General features: G+C 49.6%; 1 protein-coding gene and 1 long non-coding RNA gene across 5 annotated transcripts in view; one reads left to right on the forward strand and one right to left on the reverse strand.

The window, feature by feature from the left end:
* The first annotated feature begins 1,425 nt into the window (after window positions 1-1,425).
* LOC105492237 (uncharacterized) lies at window positions 1,426-20,444 on the forward strand. 2 transcript variants are annotated; one of them, XR_011616420.1, is made up of 4 exons: window positions 1,426-1,562; window positions 11,581-11,676; window positions 12,996-13,152; window positions 20,383-20,444. It is a non-coding gene; the product is annotated as an uncharacterized lncRNA (long non-coding RNA). The 2 variants fall into 2 exon arrangements; XR_011616419.1 differs by lacking the exon at window positions 20,383-20,444 and having other exon boundaries at window positions 12,996-13,219.
* The window catches only part of LOC105492236 (NEDD4 binding protein 1), an 85,850-nt gene continuing 71,410 nt past the window's right edge, over window positions 13,348-27,787 (reverse strand). For 2 of the 3 annotated variants that reach the window (XM_071084501.1, XM_011759267.2), the window contains 4 exons: window positions 26,337-26,433; window positions 22,963-23,070; window positions 20,782-20,889; window positions 13,348-17,875 (listed from right to left, as the gene is read on the reverse strand). In XM_071084501.1, coding sequence (XP_070940602.1) covers window positions 17,518-17,875; window positions 20,782-20,889; window positions 22,963-23,070; window positions 26,337-26,433 — 671 coding nt within the window. In that variant the 3' untranslated portion in view covers window positions 13,348-17,517. The other variant, XM_071084502.1, reaches the window with a different exon arrangement.

Here is a 27,787-nt window from a genome sequence, read left to right on the forward strand (position 1 = left end):
TGGTTCCTGTTACTGCCCCAGGGTCCCTCATCAGCACGAGGGAAGCGGGCAGTGTGACGTCTTCAGGTCACTTGAAGTGAACACAAGTTGACTAAGACTCAAAACAACAAAATACGCAAACAACCCCCACCCCAAACTCCTTCCCTCTACCCATATCATAGCACCATCATCTGACAAGTAACAGAGACACCTTAGGTGACCCAGGAGGCGCCTTTGCCGCCATCTCTCCTTGGAGGTGGCACCCTCCCAGGAGGCTCCCACCCAATCCCCTTGTCTTCTTGTCTCTGAGGCTTTTTCTGAGGTCGGGGGAGGGGGCGTCCTCCCCTCTACCCAGCATAACTTGGTTGGATGCTGTGGCATGGACCTTGCTTGGGGTAAGGGAGTGCCCTGTGCCCTCCAGCCGTCCCTAGTTCCAGGTTTCCTTTGTTCTCATTTTCTAGCTTGATGAAAATGTTGGCATGTTTATGGGACCACGAACAAAATGCAGTGAGATTTACCTTTTGCATTCCCTGAAACAGTCAGCCTGTTTCCTGAAACAAGCTTCCTTGACCTTTGGACATTCCAGGAGTCACAGTTCCCACCCCACGCTGCCCCCACCCACTGGCTAGCTGATCCTTCCACTGTGCTGTACTAAGGCTATGCTTACACTGACATCACTGAAACCCTACATGCCAAGCTGTGCAGAGAAAGGCAAAGTGTTCCAGGAAGCAAGGGAGTACAGATGGTCCCTGGTGGCTCTGTCTGCAGGTGAAAAAATGCAGGTGAAAAATTGCAGGTGGGGGTTGTTTTTGAGGGCCGTGTAGGCACTGATCTGGGAATCAGCCAAGGGAGCATAAAACCTGGCACCACCTCCCATAATCTGGGTGCCTAGCACCCTCCATTTAACTCTGGCTTGGTGGAACCCCCTTGCACTTCCCTTCACAAGTGCCACTTGGGTCACAGGCCACCATTCTGTTCATTCACCTGACAGTCCGCCCTTCTCCTGGTCCCTGCACCTCTGGCACACACAGATGATGGTGAGTTGACTCCACCTGGCGGCTCCTTGGCCCAGGTTGTCAGTGATGACTCAAGGCTGAGCTGCCTATTTCCTGGGAGGCGCTTCTTAGAAAGGGATAGGCCCTGCCACTTCCCAGGTAGCTTTCAGCAACCCCCACCACCTCTCCCACCGGCCTTTGACAGAGTTGCTTGCCAGCCTTCTCAGCTGGGGCTTCCTGGCAACTGCACCTTGCCGGGGCTTGCAACCCAGCAGCATGGCAGGGGCTGATGGCCACAGGGGTGTCATGGGAGGCACCAGAGGGCCACAGGATCCCCAGCCTGGGTCTGTCTCTAGGTAACCTCAGAATGCACGCATGGAAGAGGATCATCCTCTTGTTGGGCAACAGAGGAGACTGAGGCAAAGAGAAGAAACCTTTCTGATGTGCTCCTCCTCACTGGACCTTTCTTATCCAGCTTCCCTTCCATGGCCCACACCCAGAGGCGGCAATTGGCTGGCTGTGCACAAGGATGAAAATGGATTAGAACCAGGGTATGCACTGACCCAGGGACCATGCGTCCAAATGCTGGTAAGCCACCTATGAAGGATGCCCATGGGGTGGCATCAACTAAGCCAGCCAGACTACGACCAGACTAAAGAATATATAGGGATTGGGGGATAGAAGTGAGAGGGGACAAGAGGGGACCAGAGAGCCCGGAGCCAAGGCTGTTGCTGCCCCCAAACCACCTCAGGCACTGTGGACCCCAAGTCCTGATGGGCCCCCAAGCCACCTCAGGCACTGTGGACCCCAAGTCCTGTTGGGCCCCCCAACCACTTCAGGCACTGTGGACCCCAAGTCCTGATGGGCCTCAACGAGGCTCTCCCTGCATTACTCTCACCCTCATCAGGCTCCTGTGTTGGCTACCACCTGTCCAAATATATCCACCTGCATTCAGTGTTTTCATTTTTTTCTGTAAGCTTTATAGTTTTACATTTAGACATGATCCACTTTTTTTGTTTGTTTGAGACAGAGTCTTGCTCTGTCACCTAGGCTGGAGTGGATCTTTGCTCACTGCAACCTCCACCTCCTGGGTTCAAGTGATTCTTGTGCCTCAGCCTCCTGAGTAGCTGGGATTACAGACAGCTGGTGGCTGTACCACCATGCCCAGCTAATTTTTGTATTTTTAGTAGAGATGGGGTTTTGCCATGTTGTCCAGGCTGGCCTTAAATTCCTGGCCTCATGTAATCTGCCACCTTGGCCTCCCGAAGTGTTGGGATTACAGGCATGAGCCACTGTGCCTGGCCATAATCCATTTCTATTTAATTTTTGTATATGATATGAATATGGCTGGAGGTTCATTTTTGGTTTATTGATTATATTAGTTTTCTGTGCTGCATAAAGACCACAAACTTAGCAGCTTAAAGCAATACACATTTATTTTATCACAGCTTCTGTGGGGCCAGCAGTCTCTGCACAGTTTGGCTGCATCCTCTTCTTAGAATCTCCCCAGGCTGCAATCAGGGTGTCACTGGGCTGTGTTCTCATCTGGAGGCTTGACTGGGGAGAATCTGTTCTAAGTTCATTCAGATTGTTGGTGGAATTCATTTCCTTGTGGCTGGAGTACTAAGGGGTCCAGCTCCCTGCTGGTCACTCACAGCTCCTAGAGGTCTCCTACAAGTCCCTGTCACATGGACTTCCCAAACATGACTGCTTACTTAATCAAGACAGCAAGGAGAGTCTGGAGCAGTCAGCTAGCAAAATGGAATCTTATATAATGTAACATAATCATGAAAATGACCTCCTGTAGCTTGTCATGCTCTATTGATTAGAAGCAAATCACAGGTCCCACCCATACTCAAGGAGAGGGGTTCCACTAAAGTGTGAACACCAAAAGGCAAGGGATCCTGGGAGCCATCTAAAAGTGAGTCTGCCCACCATGTGGACACATTATTTGCAAAAAAAAATATCCATTCTCCATTGAATTGTCATCACAGTGGGGTTTCTTTGATTTTGCTTTTTGAGACAGAGTCTTGCTCTGTGTTGCCCAGGTTGGAGTGCAGTGGCGTGATCTCAGGTCACTGCAACCCCCACCTCCCAGGCTCAAGCAATTCTCGTGCCTCAACCTCCCGAGTAGCTAGGATTACAGGTGTAAGCCACCATGCCCAGCTAATTATTTTGTATTTTTTAGCAGAGACAGGGTTTCACCATATTGGCCAGGCTGGTCTGCAACTCTGGCCTGAAGTGATCTGCCCACCTCGGCCTTCCAAAGTGCTAGGATTACAGGCGTGAGCCACTGCGCCTGGCCCACAGTGTTTTAAAAGAACCAATCAATCATATTTGTGTGAGCCTATTTCTGAACACTGCCATCTATTCCATTGATCTTTGTGTCCATCCTTTTGCCAATAACATAATGTCCTAGGCGGAGTGCAGTGGCTCTTGCCTATAATCCCAGCACTTTGGGAGGCCAAAGCTAGAGGACTGCTTGAAGCCAGGAGCTCAAGACCAGCCTGGGCAACATAATGAAACTCCATCTCTACAAAAACAAACAAGCCCATAACATACTGTAGCTTTATAGTGAATCTAGAAATCAGGTAGTGTGAGTTCTCCAATTTGGTTGTTCTTTTTCAAAATTATTTTTGGATATTTTAGGTCCTTTGCCCTTCCATATACACTTTACAATCAGTTTGCAAATTTTCACCCAAAGAAGCCTGCTGGAATTTTTATTGGGATTGCTTTGAATCTATAGAAGTAATCAAAAAATTTGAGTCAAGATTTAAAAATCGATATGAGTGGACATGTTAACAACTTCAGATTTCTCAGTTTTCTTGGAAAATGGGAAAAGGGGGCACCACCAGGCCTGCAATCCTATAGGGCGACAAACAACTTCCCTCCTTCCTAGATGGCCACACACTCAGTGCACCTGCGTTTCCCCCTTCCCCCGACCACAGGGACTCACACTCTTCTCTTCACACTTTGTTGCTGGCCTGGCCCTCTTAGACACTGGAGTTGGTGGCTCCTGTGTTAGCTTCTCTTGGCTCTGACTTTTGTGGGGCAGGATGCTCTCCCTCTCGCTCTTGGCCTTGCTAACATGTTCTCATCCTTCAGAACTCAGGGCTCCAGGAGATCTTCCCATACCCAAGTGAGGTGAGGACTCCAGGCTTGTGATCTCGGAGCTCCCTGTGCTTATCCTCAGTCATTGCCCCGGGAGTGAGGTGTTCGTTGGGGTGATCAGTTACTCAATGTCTGTCTCTCCCAGAGAGCTCCCTGAGGCCAGGAACCATGTCTTTCGGTCACTGCTGTATCTCCAGTGCCCACCATAATGTCTGGCTCATAATACATGCTCAATAAATGTTCACAGAATAAATGAGCCCTTCTCCCAGGCTGCAGCTGATACCCTAGAAGAGCTCCTTCCGTCCTCCAGCCTCCCCACCTCATTCCCTTGGTCCTCTTGTTTGGTAATGTTCCTGTGAAAAATGTGCAAGTAGGACTCTCATGTTCCTGGCCTGGAAACTGCTAACTTCTATCAAGATAGATAAGCTCTTCAGAGCCTAGGGCAGGCCCTGGCTGGACACACAGGACACAGTCCCGTGCATTGCTCTGAGGGCTCTGGCTTATTTTCTGGTCGCAGTCATTTTAAGAAATTAAAGCATTATTTGCATACATTAAAATGCACAGACCCTAATTGTTCGATGTTTTGACAGTTGTATACACCCACATAACCACCATGCAAAACAAGATACAGGACACTTCCACCATCCCAGAAAGTCCCTTCATGTGCTTCCCCTCCCCACTACTCTCTGGCTGCTGTTCCCATGTAGTTTTGCCTGTTCTTGAAATTTATATAAATGGAGTCATCCAGTGTGTACTCTGTGCCTGGCTTCTTAAACTCAACATAACACCTGGGAGATTCATCCACCTTGCTGCATCTGCCCATGCAGTCTGCATACACTGTATGTACTAGTCTGCATATCTGTTGCATAGTATTCCATCATAAGGGTGTTCCACAGTTACATGATGCATTCACTTACCTGTTGCACACTTGGGTTGTTTCCAGCTTTGGCTTTTAGGAACAAGAAGGCTGCTATTCACATTCTTGGGCAAGTCTTGTGTGTGTGTGTGTGTGTGTGTGGACATATGGTTCATGCTCTTAGGTAAATACCTAGGAATGGCACTCCTGGGTCATAGGGTAGATACGTATGCCATTTTGTTTTCGAAGGCAGCTTTGGCTTGTTCTTCCTGCTGTTGACCTCCTCTGCTCTGGATGGGAAGAGGAGATTCCAAGAATCAGGGCCGGTTGGAGCTATAAGAGCCTTCAGAGGTCAGCCCCCAGCTCTCATCCTGATATGGGGATCTAAGCTTATGAGGGCATGGCTCATCCACGATGCACAGAGCCAGACCTGACAGGGCCAGAATGGCAACTGGGCCTAGACTCCGGCCCAGCAGAGATAGAGAGGGGTCTGGATGGCAGTGATGGCAGTGGTGCCAGGCCTGGCTTCTGCTGATGTTGTCGGTGTTCCTGATACATTTGCTTCTGGCATCAGCCAGGTTGGGAGGGTGTCTGTTCTTGCAAGTAAAAGTTTCTTGATGGAAACATGTAGAAGTGCAAGGTGCAGACCCTGCTCACTGCCCTGTACCCCAACCTAGTGGGAGTAATGGGAGATGCTGGCCAGCTGAGTGATTGAAGCCACAGCTGCACAAGGGCAGAAGCCATGCCGAGTTGCTAACAGCCATGTGCTTCCTGTGCCTGACTGAACACAGAAGCTGCCCAAAAAAATGACAGCTGCACGGAAGGACGGTACAAGCTGCCACAGGCTGATGTACTCAGGTGGGGCTCCACGGGAGACTTCCTGGAAGAGGGGGCCTGGAGCTGATGCTGAAGCACCACCTCTCCCAAATCTCACAGTGCTCTCCTAGTCCTCCGTGGGTTCACAGCCGCCCCACCCAGCAGCCGGGTGGGGACTCTCACATATGTTCGCGCGCTTGGACACTGATACCCGGAGAAGGGAAGAGGCAAGCCCAAGGGAGTCCACAGAAGAGCTGGAACCAGAACTGGGCTGTGTTTGACTGAGAGGAGATGGCTGTGAGTGACACGGGGAGGGACTTCCGCCCTCGCTGCCCTACAACGACCCTTCAGAGAGCAGCGGTGCCTGGGCCTGGAAGTGTGAGTTTCCACTCTGAACAGATGGTTGCAATTACCAAGTGCAGGACGGGCAGGCGAGGAGCACACTCCCATAGAGGGAGGGGAGCAGAGTGCTGCAGAAACATCCCGAGCACAGGCCAGCTGGACCGTGACTCCTCTAGCACTGCAACTTCAAACATGAAACTGCCTTCTTTTTGCTACTTCTCTCCACCACCTGGACATATGGTTCTGACAATTTCATACAATTTTTAAAGACAAGAAAAAAGTTCTCTTTTCCTTGGAAAGCTGTGCCCAGTTGGTTTTCTATAGATTTGCTCTCTGGAAGTTCCCCTTGGCAGGATGTCAAAGCCTTAGGGGAGGCGGGGGCCCCCCCTAGCTCTCAGGCTTGGCCAGTTCTGAACACGACAAAGGCTGTGGGCGATGATTTCTCCTCGGCCATGGAAATCAGGTGTTCCAATGCACAGGAGCCCTGGCCCTGCCTTTCCACACTCTCTCCCCACTCCATGCCCCCCACCCCTGTCTCTGTCTCTCTCTCTCTCCCCACTCTTTAAAAAGGGTCCTTGACTGGCCCAGTTGCTCATGCCTGTAATCCCAGTGCTTTAGGAAGCTGAAGCAGGAGGATCGCTTGAGGCCAGGAGTTGGAGACCAGTGTAGGTAGCTCAATCCCATCTCTAAAGATAAATACGTAACTAAAAATAACAAAATACAATGAAAAGGGTCCTGTTCTGTCCTGTACAGGAGGAAGATGAGTGAAGCCGTGTTTTTTTTTGCTTTGAGATGGAGTCTCACTATGTTGTCCAGGCTGGAGTGCAGTGGCGCGATCGCGGCTCACTTCAACCTCCGCCTCTCAGGTTCAAGTAATTCTTCTGCCTCAGCCTCCTGAGTAGCTGGGATTACAGGCATGCGCCACCACGCCCAGCTAATTTTTTTCTATTTTTAGTAGAGACGGGTTTTCACCATGTTGGTCATGCTGGTCTCGAACTCCTGACCTCAGATGATCTGCCCGCCTCGGCCTCCCAAGTGCTAGGATTACAGGCATGAGCCACCATGCCTGGCCAGCCTTTTTTTTCCCCCCCAAATTTAACTTTTAAGTTCAGGGGTACCTGTACAGGTTTGTTATATAAGGGAACTTGTGTCATGGGGGTTTGTTGTGCATTATTTTTCCTAATCTTCTCCTTTCTCCCATCCTCCACCCTCCAATAGGCGCCAGTGTCTGTTGTTCCCTTCTTTGTGTCCATGAGTTCTCATCATTTATTAATAGGTCCCACCTGTAAATGAGAACATGCGGTATTTGGTATTCTATTCCTGTGTTAGTTTGCTAAGGATAATGGCCTCCAGCTACATCTCTGTTTCTACAAAATATATGATCTCATTCTTTTTTGTGGCTGCACAGTATTCCAGAGTGAAGCCTTTTAAAAATTTATACAAAGTTGAGGTTGTGGCCGGGTGTGGTGGCTCACAGGTGGGCGGGTCACCTGAGGTTGGGAGTTCAAGACCAGCCTGGCCAACATGGCGAAACCCTGTCTCTACTAAAAAGTACAAAAATTAGCTGGGTGTGGTGGCAGTCACCTGTAATCCCAGCTACTTGGGAAGCTGACGTGGGAGAATTGCTTGAACCCGGGAGGCGGAGGTTGCAGTGAGCTGAGATTGTGCCATTGCACTCCAGCCTGGATGACACAGCAAAACTCCGCCTCAAAAAAAAGGATGACTAAAGGAAAAAGAACTAGCCCAACCCTGGTTAGGTAGGGCTTGCTGGATGTAAATGGAGAATGGTATTCGCTTGCAAACCAGGGTGACCAAGTGTACAGACAGGGGACACTGAGACTCCAGGCAGTGAAGGGAACCTCTTGAGTAGAAGTTACATACATTAAGTCATGATTAGGAATGACTGTGCTCCATTAAATGCTCTCCCAAAAAAAAAAAAAAAAAAAAAAAACCACTTGATTTTTTTTCCCCAAAGAGGAACCAGATGCATTTTCCTGCTCCCAGAGAAGGCTGTGAACTATGCAGTCTTAGGTAGCAGGGCTAACTTTCCCCTGGGTCCTGGCCCTTCAAGGAGGGTGCACATGGAGGCCAGAGGTGCAGACAGATGGTGGGTCCTGCAGAGGAGCTGGCTCATCTCAGCAGTCTTGGGAAGACTGAGCCCCATCATCTGGTACCAGGACCTTTGGTCCACCTCATGCTACTGACAGGCTGAGCCCCCCTGAACAGACATTGGGAACAGCTGAACAGTGAGTTGTCCGTGCATTGAAGGCCCCCATCTCGACCCTACCATGCCCTTAATACGCCCCAGGAATAGAGCTAGGTTAACTGGAAACTCAGGTTGCCATCTTGTTCCAAGAGTCAGTGAGGGCTGGAGCCAGAGTCATCTCCAAGGTGCAGAAACACAGGCTTGGGAAGGGTTTTCCAGAGGAGAGTGTGCACCCAGGTGGCCTTCCACACTGGGGAGAGGAGGCAGAACACATCCCTTAGGATATAGCCAGACCCTCTTCCCTGACTTCTCCGGCCCCAAGATACTTACGAGTTCTTCTAAAGCTCCCCCACGGAAACTTCCTTTCCATTTGCTGTTTCCTTGTTTGAGCGCTCTCCTATCCGCAGCACCCGTCCCCAGCCCAGTTAGCTCCCTTCCACCCCATCTGCACTTCCAGGCTCTGATTTCCCTGCCCTATGAGGCCTCCACAGTGGCCCATCCCAGCAGACATTTAGTATGCAGAAGCTATAAACAGAGGGTGGTAGACATCAAGGCATGAATGAATGGCCACCTAGCTGTGGATTCCTGAGCCATTCTGTGGAGGGACAGAGTGCTGCTCTCAGAGCGTGGAGACCTGGGTTCAAGTCTTAGCTCTGCTAATCACAGAACGGCCGTGCCTCAGTTTCTTCGTCTGGGAGGTGGGATAACCATGTTTGCCTACCCTGCTGGGCTGCTGTAGCGATAGATTCAACTGAGAAGATGCTGAGCAGCTCTGGCTGGGACCAGGGGTCCCTGCGAGAGATGCCTGAGAACAAAGCGGTGTGGCCTGGGTCTTCAGTCTGGCAAGGGGCTGTGGAGAAGGATGGGGTCCAGGCCCGTGTGTGTCATTTCACATTAGGGTGGGTTCTCAGGTCCCAGACCTAGCCCCTGACACAGATTTTCCTGGTCGTCCCTGTGATACTGGGATTCCAAGCCCCAAAGGGGTGGTTTGGGCTGGGGATAGTAATTCTGATAAGCTGGAGTGCTGGAAGGTCTGGGATGGACGCCACCTCCGCAGAGGCCAAATGGTGGACGAGGGCCTCTTCCGGCCATGCCTTGTGCCTTCTTAGAGCCAGAGTTCTCCGAGGGAGGGACCGGGTGACCGGCAGTCCCGCTTCACTGTCCCCACCTCTACAGATGTGAGATGCTCTGGGTGGTCCTCAAAGCCAGAGTTCCTGGGCTGGGGAGGTGGCGGGGGTAAAGCTGGGAGTGTCAGACAACTGAAAAAGGCTTACAGGGAAAAGAAACCCTTATCTTCAGGGGAGGCAGTGGAAAGAACAAATGTGGGACTAAGACCAGGACTCAGTCCTGCCTTACCGAACAGCTGATGGCCATGGGCAACCGAAGCCAGCCGGGCCTCTGTCCACACTGCAACTGAAACGAGGGCTCTCCACTGGGTGGCCTCCTCCTTCCCTTCTCAGCAGTGTGGCTGGCCCTGCTGGGCTCTCAGGCCCCTGGTGCCTGTGGGATGGTGACCAGGGTTTGCAGGGAGTGTGCGGTGGGGAGGATGAAGGTGCTGCTTTGTGGAAAGAAGCTTGCAAGCTCAGTGCATACTAGCTGCTCTCCTCCCTCTCGTGCAGAAATTGTCCCCACATGTAATTAAGCCAGCTTCTGTCAGGAGGTGAGGACACACAGCGGGGCCAGGTCGGGAGAAACACCCGATGCCAAGGCCAGCCCCACTGGCACTCAGGAATGAGGAGGGAGCCGGAGGGGTCCCGGCCTCCCCTGCTCCGTGCCCCACTCTGCATCCTGCCTCTGCAGGGCCTTGGATTTGAAAACCACCAAAGGTCAGATGAGGCCCTGAGGGATCCTGGCTAGAGCCACATGTATTCTAGGGAACACTCACCAGCCTGGATGCCTTCCTCACCATGGGACTCAGGATGGAAGGACTCTCCCAGGAGCCAGGCCCATTTCTTAGGATTCAGTACTGGTTGCAACCATTGCAACTACTCTTTAGTAGGGAGGTGGTTCTCAATCGTGAGGGCACGCCGGGTCACCTGGGATTACCAGAAAACATGGATGTCAGATTCTGATCTCCCGGGTCTGGGGTGTGGCCTGGGCAGTGCTGCCCCTGGGGATCCCAATGCACAGACCGGGTCACAGACCACCAGCTCTGAGGGCAGCAGCTCTAGCCCATGACAGATGAGGGCCTGAGGCCTTGAGAGGCTGCCTAACTTCCTCAAGATCACGGAGAGTAAGTGCAGGAGCAGGTGATGCCCTCACCCCACAGGCTGACTGGGCATGAGGCCTTCAGAAAAAGGGCCATTCTGGTTGTTCTCTCCCTTCCCGGGCACTGTCCCCTGCATGCAGTGGCTGCTCAAGATCAGGGATGGAGGAACCCTGGAGGGGCTGGGAACGTGCAGCATCCGCAGGGGATGAGGGGTTTGGGCCCCACCCCTCACCAGCCGGGCCTCATGTCCCTTTGCCACACAGCAGGAAGTAGTAAGGGTTCCCAGACCTTCTCAGAGTGGAGGTGTGACGTGCCAGGGATCCTGAGGGGCTGGCAAGGGGAGAGGATCCTACTGGCATCGAGACACCCCCTGGTTTGGGGGAAGTCCCCTGAGCAAGTCTGTGTGCACAGCTGCTGGGGGCAGGCTGCGGGAGGCCCTCTCCTTCCTGCTGCCTGTTTTGGTGGCTGAAACTTTAGATGGATCCAGGAGCCAGACAGGCGGGCAGACAAGCGCATTCTTTTTGGGGGAGGCCGCCTCCTCCTCTTCTCACTAGAAGCAGGGAGGAGGGGAGGACAGGGCCTGCCCGGGCCTGACCCCAGACTGGGTTTCGGGCTGTGGGGCCAAGCAGGGCTCCCTGGGGACTCGGGGCTGGGGAAGGAAAGCCCCAAAGGCTGGAGTCTGCGGTTTGGAGTCCTGGGACTCTGGGAGCTGAAGCCACCAGGCAGGAGGGGGTGGAAGGGGGCTGGTTCAAGAAGCCCTAAGCCTCTGGGCTTTTGGCTCCAGCATTGGCTGTGGGTACTTCTGCTCTGTTTCTGGGCAAATCCCTGCCTGCCTAGCCCATTTCCCCAGTGAATGTCCCCAGCCCTGGCACCCTCGGTGTGGAGGGGATTGGAACCTGAACCGGGAAAAGGGCCACGTTCAGTTTCCAATCAACATCAACTCATCCGTGTTTCCCGAAATGAAGCACAAGGCAGCTCTGATGCATGCATGGCCTCACTCCTGACAGAGCTTCTGCAGAACTAGTCAACTTCTCTAAAAAAATATACTCTTGGCATCCTCCTGCAGGAACAGGGCTGGATACAGGCCCATGACGCAGGAAGTGGAGAGGCAGCTTCCTTCCGCAGCCTTCCTGTGCCCTGAAGACTGACAGCCTTGACCCAGGTCTGTCGTGGGCCCTCAATTCTTTTCCTTGAAGGGTGGAGGGATCTTAGGCGCCATACCGGCTGCTGAGTCACCTCTGGGGCAGCTTTGCCTTTCAGGGAGGTGGGATGGCCCATTGGAATTCAAATCCTAAATCCCGGACATCTTAGCTGGAAGAAATGGAAGTTCCTGAGCATCTCTGTATCTCAGTTTCCTCCTCTGCAAAATGGAGATAATAGTAGCACTTCAGGAGTGAGGTGAGGATTAAAGGAGACAGAAGCTTGCTGGACACATGGGTGGTGAGGACATAGCACTGGTTGCCGGCCTCAGCTTTCTCAGCACCCTGCGGGCAGGCAGTGGCTGTGCCCACTTCCTGCGGGTGCGCTCTCTGGTGATGGCACCCAAGGGACTCTCCTGAGTGCCTGCCTTGTTCAAGGAACAGTGTCCTCTCTAGACCACAGCTGGACTTCCCACAGCCGGACTTCCCACAGCCCTGCTGAGGCACTGAAAGAAATGTAGGCCCTAACCTAAGCACCCTCATTGTTGGCCCACAGGGATAAAGGAGTGTGTTAAGAACCTGGAGGACGGCGGCTCAGCACTTGGAGATAAGACCTGGCTGGTGGGGGTGTGGGATGACCTGGAAGGGTGGGGAATAGTTAGGTAGGTGTCCACAGGGCTGCTGATCAGAGCCCCAGTAGCAGCCACCGAGCAGGGCTCTGGGTTGGGCACAGTTCTAAGCACCACGTTTATTCCTCAAGTCACCCTTGAAGTAGAAAGCATTATTACTGAGTCTCCTCATCTGTAAAATAGGCATAATAAAATAATGCTTACACTTCTGAAGTGTACAGAAAGTCAAACTCCAAATGAACAGTGCTGGCATCTGCCCAACTAGGGAACTGGGGAAAAGAACTGCCGTCAGGGGACTGAAGAGGCAGTGGGATGGGCACAGAGCCACGGCAGCAGGGAACAGCTCGGAGGCCAGGCCGAGTTCTCTGCTGAGGGGCCCCAGGCCTGAGTTTCAAGTTACCCAACTCTGAAATGGTCGGCCTCTTCCAGCATTTTCTGACTGGGGTGGACACTCCTGAAGCCACGTTTGCACACGTCTTTGGACCTTTCTAAACAATCTATAAGTCCTTGCTAAAGACAGTAACACACGTTACTCAAGACTCTCAATTTCAAGGGATGTAAATCCAACTGGAATGACCAGCTTAAGCAAAAAGGGAAGTGTGTGAGAATACTGGGGTGTGGCGACATCTGAGGAAGGGCTTTCCTGACAACGGGAGCCTGAGGCTCATGCTGCCAGGAACCTCTCTCACATCGCCGCTTCTTTCCTGCCACAGGTCGGCTTCCCCCAGGGTGGACAATGGCTTCTGACAGATCTGGGCCTGGTATCCCACGATTCCCACCACCACAGAGGAACTCTCCAGCCAGGAGTGACTCGGACTGGCGTAGCTTGGGCCAGGTGTCGACCCTGGCCTGGAAGCCTGAGTGCATCTGGTACGCAGCCTGCACCAGGTACCCCTCACTGGATCCATGTGCCCAGGATGCTGTGTGCTGGAGCCTGGCAGGGGAGGGAGAAGGGAGTGGAGTGACCCCAGTCCCACCCCAATGTCCCACCAGAGGGCGGTGGATTCCCGGCCTCTTACTAGTCCTGCTGCCAGATGCCGCAGTCAAGAAGGCACTGTTCTCCAGTTCAGTTGAGCAGACATTTATTGAGCACCTATCAAGTGCAAGGCACTGTGCTAGGCGCCGTGGGAAATACAGAGAACACAGGCGGTCCCTGCCCGCGAGGAGCTCACAGTCTAGAAAGGGCAGCAAGACACAGTACACAATCAGCGGCGGCAGCACCAGCCAGAGTGGCAAGTGCCCAGAGCAAGACACAAAGTGCTGTGCAGTCACAGAACATCATGGGGCTGCTTCTGGCAGAAGCACTGGAAAGGGGACGAGACTCAGGCTGGGCCTTCCAGGAGGGAAGTCATTTGGGAGAAGGGCATCTCTAGCGGAGAGAGGTCCGTCTGCGGAGCCCACAGGTCATGGGAAACGTGTGGCCACAGGGAGCGTTTGGGGACAGCCAAGTATGGCTGGGAGGTGGACAGCCACAGACATCAAGCTCAGGAGGTGTGAACTTGGTGCTCTGGTCAAACAGCCGTTGCAGATCACTTCGCAGGAGGAGGGGTGACTAGAAGTATGTTACTGGAAGGTAAATCTGGCTGCATTGCGGTGTCTCGATGGCAGAGGACAGTGCTGGGAGGGGCCGGCCAGTGAGGGCCCACCACCCCTGGGTGTCTTGAGAGTAGCGGGCAGGGGGCAGCCAAGCACAAGGGCGGAGCAGGGGATCATACGGAGGGTGGGTGTGGAAGGAGGGAGGGACCCAGAGCAGGCTGTGGGTCTTGGGAGCCTGAGGATGCCATAGGGCTTCCTAGTAGAGTGGGAAGTGCACTCCTGAAGGGCAGGGCTGGAGGTCACTACAGAGAGGGGACAGTGGGGACAGGGACAGTGTGGCCCTAAGGGTGACTGCGGTTTCTCAACATGTGGTCCTTTGATCACCTGCATGGGAACTGCCTGGGGAATGTGCTCATTTGCAAATTCCTGGGCCTTCTCTAGAACTACTGGGCAAGCATCTGCTGGGTCATGCCCGGTAACCTACATTCTTAACACCAGCTGCCCTTTCCAGCTAGTCTGCAAACCATTTGCTGAGGAAGAATAGGGTGTTAAGGGCTGGCTTTAGGCAAAAAGAAGAGACAAAAAGAATGAGGGAGGTCTGGGAGTGAGGGAAGTGGTGGGAAGCAGGGAAAGTCCAGTCAAGCCACGTGCGCCAGCAAGACAGCCCCAGCGCGGCCTTGCAGCCAGGCACCGGGCTGTCCCCAAGGGCTGCTCTCAGTCCACTTTCACTTGGTGGGCGAAAGCCACATTTGCAAACTGGGAAGTGGAGAGTGGGAGGTGAGGGGAAGCACTAGCAATGAATGAAGAGGATTCTTCTGGGAATCAGGCTGTTTCAATCTAAAACATCTGAGATAAATGGCAACACTGGGGAGGAAGGTGATGAACAGATGGAGGTGAGCCAGAGCCACTGCCTGGGCAAGTCGGCCAGGAGGCGGGAGGTGTGGGTCAGAGACACTGCAGGAACTGGGTGAAGACGAGGAGGTGCGAGGAAAGGGGTTGAGGGACGGTCCCATGGGCAGCCACACCTGAGGTGTGGGAGGCAGGTGGGAGCTGGGGGAGGGCAGAGAAAAGAGGCATTTCTGTGTGTAGATCTGAGTCCTCCCTCATATCCCAGCCGTGTCACAAGCCTGCATGGGCAGGAGGCCGGCTCTCCCTTCACTGGTCTCAAAAGCCACCCAGGCCTGAGTCCCAGCCACATAGCCGAGCCTGCCTAGCAATGCTGACCGGCCATCCAGGATGGCCCAGACACCTTCTGTCTCCTGAATGCAGCCTACAGGGGTTCAAACAGACTGCCTGCATTAAGGTCAGACAAGGCTCTTTTACTCCCGAAGACAGTGGCCTGGAGCCTCGGGAAGAATGTAGGCCAGGGAATCACCCAGCCCCTCAGGATAACCTCTCTGAGCAACACACATCCCGTCTGTTGAATGAGGGTGACATCTCTCTTCTGCCAGCTACTTTACATGGATGCCACGAAGTGGGAGAGCCTGAGCAGTAGACAGGGAAGCGGCGGGCAGCCCCGCTGCAGGAGGTAGACAGGCTACAGATACTTACGCAGCAGCCACACTGAGGCTAGTACTGGGGGAGGCTGAGAACCAGTAATGAGTTTTTAATGGTTTGATAATTTGGGTTTTTAAATATTAAATTTAACTAAACCTGAGGGGTTTCAGAAGGAATGATGAATTCCGTCTCATGCTGTCACTGATGAAGGGAACCAATGAGCACTTTGCTCTTCCTTCCTTCCCACAGCCAAGAAAGGGAAAGGGGACAGGCCAATCTCTCCGAAGCAATAGTCAGAACAGAAAGACTTACAGAACTCAAACGTCAAGGGTCAAATAGCTTCTAGAGCCGGGAGAAGTGGTGACCCCCTCAGCCTAGCCAGCACCAGCCAGCATGGGCGGAGACTCAGTCTGGCGGTCAGGGCGTCTCCTGGGTTTCCTCTCTGAAGCAGAGGAGAAATAGTGGGTCAGCCAGGCTGCTGGACCGAAACGTGAGCCAGAAGGCCAGAGTCACTCACTGTAAGACAGCCCCAGTCCGCACACCTCAGTTGTGCTTTTGAAAACAGGTGCAAAGCTGAGGCATGGGAGCTGTGACTGAAGTTGCCCTCCTGGCTGGCCTTGTCTTCTACCTCTGCTTCCACAGCTGGGTGACTTGGCCACCGGCCCAAACAATGAACAACCAGTTCCACATTAGGAGGCATCATGAACGCATCTGAGAGGAAACATGATTGAAGGACAAGCCTGGCCTCATGGAGAGCTCTGGATTCATCCCTTGAAGGATGCAGCGATCAAACAAAACCAAGAAGCAGGCCTGGAGGTAGCACTCTGGGATGCCCCCCAGTCCCCTCACCATGAACAAACCAGCACTGAGTCCTCAGCCTCCACTCCTTAGGCCCAAGAGAGACATGATCTACGGACAGGCAGGAAGCCGACTATGAGCAGCCTGGGGGCGCAGGTGTAAAATACAAAGCCCTTTGAAGATCCAGACAGTAAGAGTAAAGATGTTAAGATTGCCCAGGAAAAGAACTTCACTGACACTGAATTTGGGCAACACCTAGAACAGACAATATTAAGATATCAATTCTGAGAAAGGCTCACAAGAAAGGCTGTTTAGGAGGACACCAGAGAGACAAACACAGGGAAAATAAATACAGGGGCTCTGGCCCCCCCACTCCCTCCCCCCAACAGAAGCTACTAATGCTATTTATTGGCTTGGGTCATTTTTGAGAGTAGAAAATCATTTTTTGGCAAAGCTGTACAAACGCCACCTCGGGGCGTCTTCTGCAGTTGCGGACACAAGATGGCCAGTGACCAGGCTCTTTATTAAACTTCCTCACGACCCGCTATGGTGTTCAGAAGCTAAGAAGTGACTTCCAGAGCCAGGCCAGGTGTGTGGAGGCCTTAGCCTGTGAGCGTGTCAAGCCCTGGCTGGGGAGCCTGCTGGCTGCCCAGCCACTCCTCAGCTGTGGCTGTGGTTATGGGTATGGCCAGACGGCGTGCACACTGGGCCGTCCCATTTTACGCAGGGTGGAAGGGGAAGGGTGGGACTCCATGGGCTCCACAATATCTTCTAGCCCTGGTATCCTGTGAGTCTAACTTCGCCCTGGTCATTCACCACGGCTAGGCACCAAGTGCCATCTAGTGGCACCGCGGGTCCACTTTCACAATGCTCCAACCAAAGACTCTGCAGGACAAACCAACTCTTACCCACTCTAACTCCGGGGGTGAGGGCAGAGGAGGCTGGAAGGGTGAGCACACTTCATGGTAGTGACGGGACATATTCATCTCAAGAAAATATACTTTAAGAGGTCTTGCTTTCCTTAAGAAAGCAGCTCTTTTTTATTTATTTATTTATTTATAAAGGCTAACCATATCCATTTGTCAATATTTTCGGCTTTAAGGAAAATAGTTTAAAAAACATAAAAAGGTAAATACACTCAAGAGTAACTGCTATTAAACAGTTCTGAACAGGCAGAAAATGTAGACTTTCCTTTAACAGAAAATGTTAAATCTGTAATAGCAGCATAATTTATATATAGAAAAAAGCTGGTTTTGAAAACCCAGATTTATACACAAAACATTTTTTTTTTTCTATACAACTGCGTTTACACTGGGAAATAAGTTTCTTCACATTCCCATCAGGTACAGGTGTGAGCTTGAGTTTGATCAGCCAGCCCTGAGCGCAAGCTTCTCAGCACAATCTTCAATCCAACACCATGGCAGAGAGCGCGTTTAGATCTTTCATGTATGGGTGGGCCACCAAGATCTGGTCTATTTTCAGTCTTTGCTCTGAGTCAGGGAAGATCTTCAGAAGGGCTTCCCTCAGCTCGTTGGTTTCTGCAGAAGATCGCTGAGCTGGCATGGGCAGGTTCTGCTGGAGATTGGGGAGGGCTGGCAGCAGTGGGAAGTGGGGCTGCTGAGGGAGCCAGTGACTTGAAGGGGCTCCCTGAATCCGGGTCGGAGGCTGGTGGCTGGTGCTGGCTGCCTGGGTGCCAGGGACTCTGAAGCTGGGGTCAAACATGCCCACATTTGGCAGGGCACTGAGTAGGGGCTGCATATCTCTGTGAATGGAAGCAAGTCCTGGTGAGTTGGGTTATAAGTAAATAAAAAATCACGGAGATATTTTAGAAGGTAGCTGCGGCAGGCCTTGAGGCTCAGGATGCCACTCCCTGGCTTCCAAAGGCAGGATGCAAGACTGAGGTGGAGGTGGTGACAGTAGCTGCCCACAGAGGAGCCTGCGGGGATTCCACTGACGCCATCTCAAGGTGTGACAGGGAATGAGTGCACTCTGTGAGGGAGCACTGCCCTCCCAGGTCTTCTGCTGTGAGGACTGACCCCATCCAGCTGTTTGGCTCTAACCAGGGTGCCCTTGGGAGCTTTCAAAAGGTTTAACAGGGTCTTACTCTTCTCAAGATTTTGATTTTGTGCAGGACCCTGGTTAACAGAAATTAGAAGAGACTCCTTTTGGGGAGAGTGGCAGTCCCCACCGACTCAGTCTAGATGAGGTGTGGGTGGGTGCCCACACTTGTATGCACATGGGTGTGTACGAGTATGTGTGTACAGGGAGGGCATCTGTATCACTCAAAAGCCTCCCACTGGACTCGACCTGCAGGTGAGAAATGAGGCTAGCTGAAGTTTCCCCAACTTCAAAAGCTCAACTTCAACAGCCCCTCTGTGATGGAAGTGATTCCCAACTTCTTAACCAATTTGTGAGCAGCTCTACAAAAAGCCACCAGGTGAGAGTGAAAAGGCAGGCAGGACAGACCCCGTACCAGGTTGCTCAAGGAGTGGGAGGAAGCAGAGGACTCTCCTTCTGGTAACTGTGACCCACAGACGTGACTGATGCTCACACACGGGCCTTGGGCCTGAAGCCCAGCAGGGGATTTCCAAAGTTCAGATGTGGGGAAGGAAAACGAGATGGACTGATGAGCGTACCAGGTGTGGAAAATGGCTGCCATTCTCTTCATGTGGGTAGAGAAGCGTGGCGTTTGGCAATTAAGTCCTCATCTGTGTCATAAAACCCAAAGGCTCAAAAGAGAAATGATTCACAAGACCAGGGAGCTGAAATTGTAGTGGTCTCCTAGGTAGAACAGACCACCATGTAAAAAAAAAAAACCCATCACCACCTACCACTGAATCCAAACCTACAACTCCCAATGGTTCCTGTTACAAATGGAAAAGATCGGCTGGAAAGTGTGACTGCCTAAAATTGCTGAGAGAGCTGTGTGTCTTCCTCTCAGCTTAGACCCCCCCATCAAACCCCCATGCAAATACCAGCTGGGAATGCACAGAAGTGCAGTCTGGTTTAGTTTTTAAAAAGAGTAAACATCAGTCATGGGGTCCTATGATCTGCCTGTTAGGTTCACAGGCATCTTTGGTTAATGTCTGTTACCTAAGAATTCTGAAAACAGAAAGAACCACTAATAAGGTGTCCTAAAAACAAAACAAACCCAAACTACAACAAAGAAAACCTAAACTACCAAATCATTTTCAGATAAATATGGAATACTGGCTTTTCCATTCAGTAAAGGTAGAAAGTAATGGTCAGTTCCCCCAGGCAGTGATTCCTGAGCAGTAAGTAATTAATATAAGCATAACATGTTCAAAGCAAATGACTTTAGAAAATGAATGTAAAAAGACACTCACACATACAAAATGAGCCCATTAGGCACTCATGGTTCAGAGGGAGAGCTCTCACACATACATGATGAACCTAAGTAGTGTTCGCCAGTAAGTGACCACCAGCTTGGAAAAACAGCTTTGTTTTTTGTTTGTTTGCTTGTTTTTGAGATAGAGTCTTGCTCTGTAATCCAGGCTGGAGTATAGTGGCGTGATCTCGGCTCACTGCAACCTCCGCCTCCTGGGTTCAAGTGATTCTCCTGCCTCAGCCTCCCAAGTAGCTGGGATTACAGGCACGCACCACCACACCCAGCTAGTTTTTGCATTTTTAGTAAAGCCATGGTTTTACCATATTGGCCAGGATGGTCTTGAACTCCTGACCTGAAGTGATCTACCTCCCTTGGCCTCACAAAGTGATGGGATTACAGGCATGAGCCACAACACCCGGCCCCGGCTGTCTTTTTAAACCCACAAAAAGGCTGGACGAGGTGGCTCACGCCTGTAATCCCATCACTTTAGGAGGCTGAGGTGAGTGGATCACCTGAGGTCAGGAATTTGAGACCAGCCTGGCTAACATGGCGAAACCCCGTTTCTGCTAAAAATACAAAAAATTAGCCAGGCGTGGTGGTGTGCACCTGTAATCTCAGCTACTCGGGAGGCTGAGGCAGAATTACTTGAACCTGGGAGGCGGAGGTTGCAATGAGCCAAGATTGCGCCATTGCACTCCAGCCTAGCAGTGAAATTCCATCTCAAAAAAAAAAAAAAAAAAAAAAAAAAAAAAAAAAAAAATCAATAAAAATAAACCCACAAAAAAAGTTTGGCTTCTGTCTTTTCCTAGGATGAAAACTGAAAGGACTACAGTTGAAAATATGGGATGCTTGCTACATTAGCTTCCACATATATGAAACCAGCACTAAATTTAAGGCTTAAAAAAATTTTTTTTGGCCAGGTATGGTGGCTCATGCCTACAATCCCAACACTTTTAGAGGCTGAGGAAGGCGGATTCTTTGAGCTCAGGAGTTTCAGACCAGCCTGGACAACATGGTAAGACCCTGTCTCTACTAAAAATACAAAAAAAGAGCTGGGCGTGGTGATACGCGCCTGTGGTCCCAGCTACTCGCGAGGCTAAGGTGGGAGGATTGCTGAAGCCTGGCGGGGCAAAGGTTGCAGTGAGCCAAAATCATGCCACTGCGTTCCAGCCTGGGTGACAGAGCAAGGCCTTGTCTCAAAATAATAATAATAATAATTTTTAAATGCCATTTTTAGTTGATAAAAGATAGCACTTGCACTAAAGCACAAAGAGTTGAAACAGACGTTTTAATATAAGACAATCTGAAAAAGGAAATACCTAAGACAGACTTCCTTCTGAAGAAACTCCTCTAATCGAGGTCCACTTCTTCCCAGAGGATCATCAGGAACCATAAATATGTCCCCCACGAACGTGTACTGCAGCAGCCTACAACACAGAACACCGTGAGGCTGAGAAACAGGGTCCTCACTGCCCAGGGCCTACATAAGGATCCCAAAGCAGCCACCCGATGCCAAAGCAACGGTCAGGTCAGCCTACAAATCCTAAGACTGCTCAACTGCCTAAAAGCGGGGAAAACAACCAAGTCAAACCCTTTTAATGTCTGTTTTGGACATAAATACAATAGAGTCAGAACATTTTATCAGTCGGCCCTCAAATTTATCATCAACACTTGCAGATTTGTACTGGGCTTAGGAAGCCGCTTCTTCTTCTAATATAACTTTCAATATAACTTTGAAAAATAAGATTTAAAGACTGTCAGCTTAGGACACAAATGCTGAATGAAGGTTTAATTTTTTGAATAAAACTGGTAATAAATGTGTCCATAAGCAAACCCACTGAAAAGAATATTTTTAAAAAGGAAAACATACATGAATAAAGGAAATCTGAGGTCTTTAGATCACTATTTACCATATCGGGGAAAACAGAAAATAAAATAATCTTAAAAGTCCAAGTGCCTGTGCTTGTTGTCCAGGTCTCCTTTCTGCCTTGTTTTTGTGAATGCTGAAAGCAACAGCTTGGCTGGAGAACACCAGTCTTGACTGCATTTAAACCCTCCATGCATACATGGATGAGTGTCAGTAAATACTGACAATGAGCCCAGGCAGAGGTCCAACAGAAACATGCCCTACAAGATTAGTGGCTCATTAACTGTGCCCAGAAGGTCAAAGACTGATTCTCATTCTCGGTTCAGCTATCAACAACAGCTTTTTAACAGCACAGGTGTCAAAACGCATACAGTAATTAACTCTCACCTGGGCTTTCGTAACAGACTCTTTTTCTAAAATCTTCTAATAATTTAGGAAAATATAAATACCAGGCAAGGTACAAGTGTGAAACCCCAACAGGGATAAATACTAGTTATCCTAGCTATATTGCGAGCTTTTTTTTTTTTTTTTTTTTGAGACGGAGTCTCGCTCTGTCACCCAGGCTGGAGTGCAGTGGCCGGATCTCAGCTCACTGCAAGCCCCGCCTCCCAGGTTCACGCCATTCTCCTGCCTCAGCCTCCCGAGTAGCTGGGACTACAGGCGCCCGCCACCTCGCCCGGCTAGTTTTTTGTATTTCTTAATAGAGACGAGGTTTCACCGTGTTAGCCAGGATGGTCTCGATCTCCTGACCTTGTGATCCGCCCGTCTCGGCCTCCCAAAGTGCTGGGATTACAGGCTTGAGCCACCGCGCCTGGCCTTATATTGCGAGTTTTACTATATATTAGTTATACTTAGCGTGAGGTATGTTCACTTTATGTTTTAAGATTTCTGGCCTATGTGACTTATCCCTGGCACTATCACAGCCCCTTGCTTTCTATTTTAAATAACTGGTCAGGTGATAGTTGTTAACAAAAAGTCCTAGCAGCCAGTGCCCACTCATCTTAGGGCATTTTTCAGCAGTGGACACCTTCATAGTTTTATTACAAATGAAAAACAGCAGTGAATGCTAAACTCTTGACGTAACTTTGTTTTATTTTGGATATCTAAAGATGTTTTCAATATAGATGATTAAACTGACCATAAAAACCTCCAGAAAAGCATCAGATATTAAAAAGTGGAAATACTCTCTCCAGACCATGAAGAAGTGAAAGCCCAGTCAGCACACATTGCTTTTGGGCCTTTCCTCTTGCTGGAATCCCAGCTGCCATGAAGTTCACCCTTTCACTTCACAGCTGAGTAAACTAGGAAGCCGTTTGTGCTCCATCACACTTAACTGTGCCTCCTGCTGCATGCAGGAAAACTCTGATGCCCTAGAAGGCGGTAGTGAGAGCAGAGCATGTCCACACTCATCACTGCCAGCTCTGCTGCTCTGCGCCGGGCCCCTGCTTACCTGGAGGGGCCAGTCACCTATGAAGTGGGAGTACAGCACAGTCTTATGATACTTTGGTCCCTTATATTGCCTTCTGTGGGGCCAAGGAATATAGAAAACAAAACAAACAAAATGCACACAGAAACAATTAAAAACAAAACAAAACAAAACTTTTCTGACCAAAGACAAAGAAGAAAATATTACCTTTTTGTAATAATTTCTCTCCAAGAGACTGACTCATTCACAAATTCTCTGAAATTATCATTTGTCACAATTATACCACCAGTTTTGTCCGCTAAGTGTAGTAGAAACCTATGGTAATATAACAGAGTTTAAAATGAGCAACAGGCATCCTTGGCTCAGAGAAGCCATGTTATAAGAAAATAAGAGAAGGATTCCTCTTCATAGGAAAACCATCAAAGAATTTAACCAAGGCTAGGCCACAGAAAAGTTTAGCCCCTATCAACTGAAGATCAATCAGAATGGTGAATATCTCTAAAATTATTAGTGTGATTATAAAATAGATTGTCTTTCATACAATTTCTTTTGTTAAGTGATCTAAACTATAATTTATTCAAAAGTTGTATTATCAGTAAACAGTGTTAATAAGAATACATGAAGACCAGAGCAGAGAATGAGAGCTGACAACCCTGTGAAATCATTATTCAGATTTAAGTTACTGAGCAACAGTATTCTGGTTCTAAGATTAGCTGCTTAGTACAATCAGCCTTACAATTCTCTTTTCTTTTTAAAAATTCCTAAGTTCAAGCCGAGTGTGGTGGCTCATGCTTATAATCCCAACACTTTGGGAGGTTGAGGTGGGCGGATCATTCAAGCCCAGGAGTTTGAGACCAGTCTGGGCAACATGGTGAAACCCCGTCTCTACAAAAAAATACAAAAAAATTAGCCAGGTGTTCCCTGTAGTCCCAGCTACTCAGGAGGCTGAAGTGGAGGATCATCTGGGCCCAAGCAGGTGGAGGTTGCAGTGAGCCAAGATCGTGCCACTATGCTCCAGCCTGGGCAACAAAACGAGAGTGTTTCCAAAAAAAAAAAAAAAAAAAAAATTCACAGGTTCACACTGCTCTGATTTATAAAGAGGTATCTAGAATTGCCATTTTGTTTAGACTAAGTTATAGATTCACTCAAATGGAAGATATGACAGGATACCTGGTGATAAAAAAGGGAAAGGATGAAGCAGTAAAGAAGACTTCCATTTCACTGCTGATTATTCATGCTCAGACCCTCTTAATAAGAAATCTGTGAGGATAATGTGAATTTTATCTCATAAGTTAGGGTGACCACATTTGTCTAAGGATATGTAGACCAAGATAATAAAAAATAAATTAAGGGACTCACTGGAATTAAAGGTACAGACAACTGCTTTTACTAGCAGTGATGAGTACTTAACGGGGATTTTAAAAACCTCATTAGTTTCAGAGATCTTAGAAAACCTTGGAAATTAAATATGATTTAGTTCTTTGGCTTTATTAAATAACATTTTACAAATGACTTCTAACTGGCATGAGTTGTAAGTGGTAGTTTGCCACTAACAAAAACAGGCAGTAAGGCTTCTGAGTTCATGAATGAGAACATATATACATGTCCTCTGAAAACCCAAAGAGCCATATCAACCAAACAAGAGCTTAGTCTGCATACTTGTGTGTGTGTTCCAACCCTGCTGGTGTGAGAATGAAGCTGCTGTGTTAGAGGACCTGAGCCCTGCAGGGTCCCTGCCTGTGTCACAGGGCTGGGCAGGAAGTGTCCTTCCATTCCACCTTCTAGTACTTCTCACCTATCCCCCAGGCACCCACATATGGTATCCTCTTTCGGCTCTTCCATGCCACCTGATTCTCACCCATCAGATCTGGTCTTGCATACCAGCCTGGTGCAGGGCAAGGGACTGTCAATGAGAAGGCCCTTCTGGTGAATGAATATATGTCTGCTGTGGTCCCAAGCCCCTCATCCCTCTCCCCAGGCCCTCTTTTCATCTCTTACCCATTTGACTATCATTCACTAGCTTGGGTCACAAGCTAAACACTATCTTCAACGGAGTGGTGTTTTGGTGGAACACAGGCAAAAACACCAGGGGTGCTGTCAGTGCTATAAGCCAGATGAAAATAAACAGGGCAAATGCAGGAGAGAAAAGAATAAACAGCTACCACTAGGTTCCCAAATACTAGTAGACATGCTACTAATTTCATACCATGAGGAGGATTTTAAAAACTGGTCCTATTTCCATTGGTTAAGTTTGGAACCTTCTCTTACTCAACCACAGCAAAACTCCCTTCTGTTACTTATGCACATGTCTTCTCAAAATTCTTGAGGGCAGGAGGTGCATCTGAATCACGTATGTCCCCAGAACCTACCTCAGTGTATCAGATTTGGTTAGTGCTCAATAAAGTTTTTAGAAAAAATTTAAAAAGGGCCAGGCGCAGTGGCTCATGCCTGTAATCCCAGCACTTTGGGAGGCCGAGATGGGTGGATCATCTGACGTCAGGAGTTTGAGACCAGCCTTACCAACATAGTGAAACCCTATCTCTACTAAAAATACAAAAATTAGCCAGGCATGGTGGTGCATGCCTGTAATCCCAGCTACTTGGGAGGCTGAGGCAGGAGAATGGCCTGAACCTGGGAGGTGGAGGTTGCAATGAGCTGAGATTGTGCCATTGCACACCAGCCTGGGTGACACAGTAAAACTCTATCTCAAAAACAAAACAAAATATTTAAAAGGCACAGACGAAATCTTGGTGACTTGGTGACTCAGATGCACTAGTACCTGCTGCCTGAGTTATATGCCAAGCTAAGAAATGCAGGCTTATGGGCTGGGTGTGGTGGCTCACACCTGTGATCCCAGCACTTTGGGAGGCCAAGGTGGGCAGATCACCTGAGGTTCAGGAGTTCAAGACCACCCTGGCCAACATGGAAAAACCCTGTCTCACTGCAACCTGCTAAACTAAAAATATAAACATTAGCTGGGCATGGTAGTGCATGCCTGTAATCCCAGTTACTTGGGAAGCTGAGGCAGAAGAATCGCTTGAACCCAGGAGGCAGAGGTTGCAGTGAGCTGAGATTGTGCCACCACACTCCAGCCTGCACGACAGAGTGAGACTCCATCTCAAGAAAAAAAAAAAGAAATGCAGCTTACTCCTATCACAGTAGGGTCAGTTGAGACACTTCTATGACGTAGAAGAAACCCTCAGGACCCAGGCATTATGATAATAGGCTAAGTCACTGATCAAAAGTAGACTGGGAGGAGTTACTATTTGAAACCATTTTCAAGCCTGCCACACTAAGGCAAGACAAATATTACTTTAAGCACCTACCAACCAGAGACTACAATATCTGCTTTTACTTACAGAGTTTCAGCCATGTTTTACTAAAACACAAAAACAGTTTCTTTTGTGATGTTTCTAAAAACTATGTAGCAAATATCACTGAGCATATCACCTTAATGACCACAAATATTAAACCCCCCACATCAAGCAGGTCCTCTGAAAGTGTGGACCTGTTCAGCAGAGCAGGTGGCTGGCTCCTCACCACCCCACTCCAACCATAGGAAGGAGAATGGCCTTTCATACCTGTCATCATGAGAAGCAATTCTTTCTCCAAAGACCATCCGGGCAGGAGTTAAAGATAATATTCCGAGCTCCTGGAGCTGGGTTAAGAAGTGCTGTTCTGTTCGTGGAATAAGTTGAATACACATTCAGAAAAGGGCTATCTTCCCAAATGTATCAAGAAATGAAAGTACTCAAATGTTTCACTTGGAGAGCTGTAGAAAACCTTTTTTCTACTGACTCAATTTTACTAACTCACTAGGAGGGAAAAAAAAAACAAAACAAGCAAGACCCATACTAAGGCAAAAACAACATATGAACTTCAGTTATTTTTTAAACATAAAAAGATTAAACTCATTTGCTTCTTAAGAATAGTAGGCCAGGCACGGTGGCTCACGCCTGTAATTCCAACACTTTGGGAGGCTGAGGCAGGTGGATTACTTGAGCTCAGGAGTTCGAGACCAGACTGGCCAACATGATGAAACCCCATCTCTACTAAAAATATAAAATTAGCCAGGCATGGTGGCACGTGCCTGTAATCCCAGTTACTCAGGGGGCTGAGGCAGGAGAATCGCTTGAACCTGGAAGGCAGATGTTGCAGTGAGCTGAGACTGCACTGCTGCACTCCAGCCTGGGTATTTAATGAAGCCTACCATCAAAAACTCTTTCAGAGCTATACTACAAGAAATGGAGGACAAAGAGAGGGATGATAAGAGACCCTGAGAGAGGGTAGGGGTGGGACTAGGGCAGATCTAGGGATAGGAGGGACAAATGGTTCTACCCCAATCCCAAGAAAGATCCTTATGCCAAGAGTCTGTTGAAGCCTCCTCCTACTGGCCTCCTATCCAACTTCTCAAAGGTGTCCATACAAATATTTGCCGGTTTTCATGGGGGATGGGTGGTGACAGTGGAGAATGGAGGGTCAAAGCTACATTTCAGAAAACCAGTAATGGGCAGAAAGCAGCTAAAAACTCAGGGTCTGAGGTTCCCACACCTGCATTCCCTACAATGGTACTCACCACTGACTTAAGCAATGCAGAGCATGTAAGCATTAAGAGACTCCTTTGGCAGGGTGTGGTGGCTCATGCCTGTAATCCCAGCACTTTGGGAGGCCGAAGTGGGTGGATCACAAGGTCAGCAGTTCGAGACCAGCCTGGCCAATATGATGAAACCCCATCTCTACTAAAAATACAAAAATTAGCCGGGCGTGGTGGTGCGTGCCTGTAGTCCCAGCTACTTGGGAGGCTGAAGCAGAAGAATCGCTTGAACCCAAGAGGTGCAGGTTGCAGTGAGCCGAGATCATGCCACTGCACTCCAGCCTAGGTGACAGAGCGAGACTCCATCTCAGGAAAAAAAAAAAAAAAAAGAGACTCCTTCAGGGACCCAATTGCAAAAATAACAAAATGAGTAGATCTGCTTCATTCCTTATGTACCCTCTGTTAAGATGAATATACTCTTCAAAATGGGGGAAGTTG

The sequence above is a fragment of the Macaca nemestrina genome, chromosome 18 (genome assembly GCF_043159975.1).
Source record: "Macaca nemestrina isolate mMacNem1 chromosome 18, mMacNem.hap1, whole genome shotgun sequence".
Classification (NCBI taxonomy): Eukaryota; Metazoa; Chordata; class Mammalia; order Primates; family Cercopithecidae; genus Macaca; species Macaca nemestrina.